The 6,901-nt window shown below is 43.6% G+C and overlaps 1 protein-coding gene across 2 annotated transcripts in view; it reads right to left on the bottom strand.

Annotated features, from left to right (window-relative positions):
* Positions 1-5,787, bottom strand: part of LOC112241117 (neuronal acetylcholine receptor subunit non-alpha-3) — a 23,053-nt gene extending 17,266 nt beyond the window's left edge. The window contains exons 1-2 of one of the 2 annotated variants that reach the window (XM_042316678.1): positions 5,303-5,787; positions 2,100-2,194 (exon numbers count right to left, since the gene is read on the bottom strand). In XM_042316678.1, the coding sequence (XP_042172612.1) occupies positions 2,100-2,139 (40 nt within the window). In that variant the 5' untranslated portion in view covers positions 2,140-2,194; positions 5,303-5,787. The remainder of the gene's footprint in view (positions 1-2,099; positions 2,195-5,302) is intronic. The other variant, XM_042316677.1, reaches the window with a different exon arrangement.
* Between the last annotated feature and the right edge of the window lie 1,114 nt (positions 5,788-6,901).

Below are 6,901 nucleotides of genomic sequence, written 5' to 3'. Positions count from 1 at the left end.
ATTAGTGTGTGATGTTTGGCTGTGGCTGAACCCCTGGTGTGGGATAGAGAGAGAAGGATATGGAGTGTGAAAAAATTAATAGAGAAAGGGAGGGATGTGGAGAGAGCAGATAAGAGGAGGACAGAAACAGAGGGACCCAAAACACTAGCCTCACATTACCACATTCATTGTCTCTGAGACAGAGGAAAGAGAGAGGAAGAAGGAGAGCGAGAGAGAGAGACAGAGAGAGAGAGAGAAAGAGTGGAGCAAAGAGTGAGAGAGAGAGAGAGAGACAGAGTGAGGGAGAGAGAGAGTGTGAGGCAGAGAGCGAGAGAGAGGCAGAGAAAGAGCGAGAGAGAGGCAGAGACAGAGCCAGAGAGAGGCAGAGACAGAGCCAGAGAGAGAGAGTGAGAGCGAGAGAGAGAGAGAGAGAGAGAGGTAGAGAGCGAGAGAGAGGCAGAGAAAGAGTGAGAGAGAGGCAGAGACAGAGCCAGAGAGAGAGAGTGAGAGCGAGAGACGAACGCTGTAAGAGGCCCAGCATGTGTTGTTTACGAGTCTGCCATTCTTTTAATTGACTAAAGGAGACGGACTCAAATGTATTTACCTTCTCTATCCAATCAACAGCCCTCCTGCCCTACACGCACCTATCTCTCTGAAGGGCCATGATAGCTAGAGGAGATGAACTAATTCATCAACAGAATAACTGCATCAACAGCACTGTAGCTGTAGTCTGTATGGCAGTGGTGAGTGGGACTCTCCATCCTGTGGATGGTGTGTGTGTGGTGTATGCACATGTATATGTGTGTGTGTCCTCCTATCCTGGTGATGGGTTTATGGATGGGAGAGCAGCCGACTCTATCACCAACCCTGGCAATAGCAATAAATACATCACACTGTATGGTTCCTATAGCCCAGAGAGAGAGAGTGTGTGCATGCGTGTGTGTGTGTGTGTGTGTGTGTGTGTGTGGTGCTATTGTAGCATTGTGTGCTAGTATAGCTGGTGTTATTGTAGCATTTCGTGCTAGTATAGCTGGTGTTATTGTAGCATTGTGTGCTAGTATAGCTGGTGTTATTGTAGCATTGTGTGCTAGTATAGCTGGTGTTGTTGTAACATTGTGTGCTAGTATAGCTGGTGTTGTTGTAGCATTGTGTGCTAGTATAGCTGGTGTTATTGTAGCATTGTGTGCTATTATAACTGGTGTTACTATAGCATAATGTACCTGTATAGCTGGTGTTATTGTAGCATTGTGTGCTAGTATAGCTGGTGTTGTTGTAACATTGTGTGCTAGCATAGCTGGTGTTATTGTAGCATTGTGTGCTAGTATAGCTGGTGTTACTGTAGCATAATATACCAGTATAGCTGGTGTTATTGTAGCATTGTTTGCTAGTATAGCTGGTGTTGTTGTAACATTGTGTGCTAGCATAGCTGGTGTTATTGTAGCATTGTGTGCTAGTATAGCTGGTGTTATTGTAGCATTGTGTGCTAGTATAACTGGTGTTATTGTAGCATGGTGTGCTAGTATAGCTGGTGTTATTGTAGCATTGGGCGGCAGGTAGCCTACTGGTTAGAGCTTTGGGCCAGTAACCGAAAGGTTGCTAGATCGAATTCCCGAGCTGACAAGGTAAAAATCTGTCGCTCTGCCCCCGAACAAGGCAGTTAACCCACTGTTCCTAGGCCATCATTGTAAATAAGAATTTGTTCTTAACTGACTTGCCTAGTTAAATAAAGGTTAAATAATTTAAAAAAATGGTGTGCTAGTATAGCTGGTGTTATTGTAGCATTGTGTGCAAGTATAGCTGGTGTTATTGTAGCATTGTGTGCTAGTATAGCTGGTGTTATTGTAGCATTGTGTGCTAATAGCTGGTGTTGCTTAGTTTCTCCATATTGCTACTATTGTGTTATTACTTATATTACCGTCAGTAATAATTAGCCAGTATTTTCTACGATCTATCTGTTATCCACTTCATACAGTCCTCTGTTATTGCCTGTTACTATGTAATAGCCAACCATTCACTGTGGCAGTGTATTTCATACAGTCCTCTGTTATTGTTACTACCTATTGCTATAGTCTTCTATTATATCCTTTACATGTTTGTTGCAGTAATTGTATTTATCATACCTCCATTCCATGTTTCTATTCTGTTTGAGACCATTCCCATCTGTGATAGGTCAGTAAAGTCCTCTGTTGGGAATAGTCTGGAGGTTGTCTTGTCTCTGTAATAGGAGATGGGAATCAGTAAAGCTACAGTCCAGCTTATTCTGGAGATTCTACCTCACAATGTGTGTGTGTGTGTGTGTGTGTGTGTGTGTGTGTGTGTGTGTGTGTGTGTGTGTGTGTGTGTGTGTGTGTGTGTGTGTGTGTGTGTGTGTGTGTGTGTGTGTGTGTGTGTGTGTGTGTGTGTGTGTGTGTGTGTGTGTGTGTGTGTGTGTGTGTGTGTGTATGTATGTGTGTTCTTGAACACCTGACTGTTATTGCTTTGCATTGCATCATATATATAAGTCTCGATGTGAATCTACAGTCTCTTTGACTGAGACTGTGTTTGGTGTTTGACTGAAACTTTGTGTGTGTGTGTTTGTGTTGGGGTGTGTGGGGGGGGTATAATTGGTACGGCCGCATGACCCTGGCACCATCTGCTCACAATAGAGCCATGACACTCCCTACCACCGAGAAGGGAGATGGAAACAATGTTTGTGCCCCTAATGGCCTCATATTCCCTACATAGTACACTACTTTGAACAGAGCCTTATGCCATCCTATTCCCTACATAGTACACTACTTTGAACAGAGCCTTATGGGGCGATACAGGGAATAGGGTGTCATTTGGGAGGCGGTCAATGCGCCGGAGAAGTGAACAGATAGAAACACAGCTACATGTCAGCGTGAGAAGTCATGAACCCTTCCACACCGAGGCTCATTGCAAAACTCATCTTCTCCCAGTTGCAATTTGATGAATGGGTTTTGTCACCTCATGTAGTGAAACTGCTGATGTGGGACATGGCCTTGTGGACACAAAATGGCAGCCATGTATCACTCAGGTGGGCCATTGCAGTGTTCAGCTTAAGTCAGACTTAAGCTCTGACTGGGTAAAAAGTTATTCTTACAACAAACATAGGAACAGCTCTCTGCTCTCAGCTCCCCCCGCCTCCCACCTGCTATAAACACATGTAATAACCCTGATCCAACATTTACATGAAATAAGTGTTACAAAGAGTGTAGAGGTCCTTAAAGGGGAAATCAGCAGTTGGAACAACAACAAAGAGTTTTCCCTGCTCGGGTTCTGTAAATAGCTACGGAGATAGATGGGAGGGTTTGAGGGTAGCTGAGGAGTGGGACTGACAAAGCTCAGGATCGATAATAGTTATGACTGAAAACACTTTGTATACCTGATGTCTGAGTATTATCCATCTATATGCTGGATGGGTCAAAACCGATAGGGTGGGGCTGGAGAAATGGAAGCACTCTCATATTCATAAACAGCTATGGATGCAAGGACTGACCGTCCACGACATCACAATTATAGATAGAATGCATTTTCTTTTGTTAACAAACATTGGAGTAGAACAAGCTTATATTTTAGGTTCCGACATTAGAATTCTTCAAGAATCAATGGGTACATATCAATAATTTAGTCCAAAAATGGATGTCGCAACTGTAGACAGCCCCTTTAAGAGAATCTCTGAGTTTGTAAAGTGAAGAAATAGCCGCAGCACTGTATAAAAGGCCAGTCTACAAAAGGCCAGTCTGCTACAGTGTAAAACATAAGAGAGTTCAGCACCATGGACAGTGGCTGTAAATGTGAGCATACAAAAGGTCAGGTTGCTACAGTGTAAAACACACAGATGGTCTCCAGATAAAGACCTTCGACCTCTAGGTATACTCAACCTCTCCATCTCAACTGTTGTTTACCCACAATGCAAAGGGACAAGGACCCAAGAGGAATGTAACACTTTTCAAAAAGATTAACCCTGTCCCTCATCTCTCATCCTCCCTCGAGGTGTGTGTGTGTGTGTGTGTGTGTGTGTGTGTGTGTGTGTGTGTGTGTGCGCGCATTGTGCCTGACAGGTTGTACTGTTTCCTAGCAGCATACTGTATCTGGGGTCAGATTGTTATTTGACTCCTGGTGGTTCGAGGTCAAGGGTTTGGCACAGAGAGCTGATCTTAGAACAGCACTGGGGGCCTACTGCTCACACACATGGACACACAGGTACACACAGCCACACACATGGACACGCAGGTACACACAGGTACACACATGGACACGCAGGTAAACACACAGGTACACACATGGACACACACACAGGTAAACACAGGTGCACACATGTACACACAGGTACACACATGGACACACAGACAGGTAAACACAGGTACACACACACACACAACCATACTCAATCTATCTGTTACTGTGTGTTACAACATATCATATCCCAACTATCTGTTACTGTGTGTTACAACATATCATATCCCATCTATCTGTTACTGTGTGTTACAATATATCATATCCCATCTATCTGTTACTGTGTGTTACAATATATCATATCCCATCTATCTGTTACCGTTTGTTACAATATATCATATCTATCTATTACATCTATCTATTACTGTGTGTTACAATCTATCATATCCCATCTATCTATTACTGTGTGTAATACAGTCTACTACACTATAGAAGAACGATAGATAACACTTTCACAGCTAACGCTGAGTGGACTGAACGGAGAAGTGAACTGAACCGAGCCCTCTATATTGTCACATGGGCCTGATATAAACTATGCAGACAAAGTGTAGTACAGGCTTCATGTAACACTTGGTTTGAGTCAAGCAACACAACAGTAAGTAGACACATTTTTAACTTAGGATCGGCAACAGCTGTAGGCTTCCTTTGTAATTGTTTATTTGTTTGTTTGTTTACTCCCATTGAACAATCAATGTTATTTATGGTCTTTTGTTTTGTATCCAAGGGGACGAGTCCTTTACTCGACCCAGGGAGGGCGCTACACACCCACCCGTTAAATAAATCATTTTCAGCATCTGTATAGCCTACATTTCCTTCACTTGATCTAACTGATAAACCTAACGGTTTATTGACACTGCATTGGTGGGAGAGAATGGGACGGTTTGTCTAGCGGTTCTGTGTCCCGTTTGAAATCAAATCAATAGGCCTATCTGATTATAGACATTTCAAAGTGGACCCTGCGGCAGGCTAAACCTGGCTATATAGAACAACAATGCATTCATAGACAACACTATTAACTCAAACCACTGTATATTAGGCTCTGCGGTTTCTGTAGAATTGATTGTCCCTTGTCCCTTATGCCTACCTTCAATAGTGGCATCGCCGACCGAGAACCACAACAGCCACAACACTGCAACCGCAAACTTCATGCTTCCTCTTCGCGCGGCTCCAGTTACCCGTTCTCGTTCTAGTCGTCTTCAAGGTGCGTTATATCATCTCCTGCGTACACAAATCCGTCCGTATCACAACAATCAGTCGGTCCGTAGCCTAGACTAGTATAACAACGGGACGTGCTTTGCCCGCTTCGGAACGATGTAACGATTAAATTATGAAGGACGGACAGGGAAGAAAACGACGCTGTTGTTGCTCCATTATTATTACAACTGTTTTACAGCGGCAGGACTTCTTATTTCTGGGTTTCCCCTAAGAGTTTCCATTTGTGTCCCAGTGTGGATGCTCGAGCAAGCCGACCGGGTGCACGCGCTCAAAATCCGGTGTTCAGTAGGGGGGCTGGCCCAGCGGCAGATGAGGGAGGGGAGACGGCGGAATGTGATGGAGACAGGGGGTGCGCGAGGCGTATGTGTGTTCTATAATAACGGAGGGATATGGCGGTATAGGATTCATTATTTATGAAGTATCTATGAATGTAATTTATAGCCTAATTGTAGGCTACGCATTTTACAAAACCTTCCAATCCCTTCAGGAATTACCAGTCACATTTGAATGAGAAATGGCCCAGGACCACCAGCGGACCTAAAGGGACCACTGACACACACACGCTCAAGCTCGCACACGCGCACACGGTGTTACAAGCAGTGAGAATCCCCATGGCAGTAAATCACCAGTCACTGTGACTCCTCACCAGTAGGCTACAGTATATATCTGTTACAGGACCTCTCAATGCAGCGTTAGACTACAGTATATATCTGTTACAGGACCTCTCATTAGGCTACAGTATATATCTGTTACAGGACCTCTCATTATGCTACAGTATATATCTGTTACAGGACCTCTCATTAGGCTACAGTATATATCTGTTACAGGACCTCTCAATGCAGCGTTAGACTACAGTATATATCTGTTACAGGACCTCTCAATGCAGCATTAGACTACAGTATATATCTGTTACAGGACCTCTCATTAGGCTACAGTATATATCTGTTACAGGACCTCTCATTAGGCTACAGTATATATCTGTTACAGGACCTCTCATTAGGCTACAGTATATATCTGTTACAGGACCTCTCATTAGGCTACAGTATATATCTGTTACAGGACCTCTCATTAGGCTACAGTATATATCTGTTACAGGACCTCTCATTAGGCTACAGCAGTGTCATATATACACAACCTTTCAAAGTTTGGGGTCACTTGGAAATGTCCTTGTTTTTGAAAGAAAAGCAATTTCTTTGTCCATTAAAATAACATCAAGTTGATCATAAATACAGTGTAGACATTGTTCATGTTGTGAATGACTACTGTAGCTGGAAACAACAGAGTTGTTTTATGGAAGATCTACATAGATGAACAGAGTCCCATTACCAGCAACCATCTTTCCTGTGTTCCAATGGCACGTTTGTAACATTCGTCGTTGGGAGAAAGAGAGGAGGACCAATGAGCAGCGTGGTAAGTGTTCTGTAACGTTGGGAGAAAGAGAGGAGGACCAATGAGCAGCGTGGTAAGT

Source organism: Oncorhynchus tshawytscha, unplaced genomic scaffold (genome assembly GCF_018296145.1).
Source record: "Oncorhynchus tshawytscha isolate Ot180627B unplaced genomic scaffold, Otsh_v2.0 Un_contig_1538_pilon_pilon, whole genome shotgun sequence".
NCBI lineage: Eukaryota > Metazoa > Chordata > Actinopteri > Salmoniformes > Salmonidae > Oncorhynchus > Oncorhynchus tshawytscha.
Note: the sequence above shows the minus strand (reverse complement) of the source record. Positions and strands in the feature narration are given on the sequence as shown.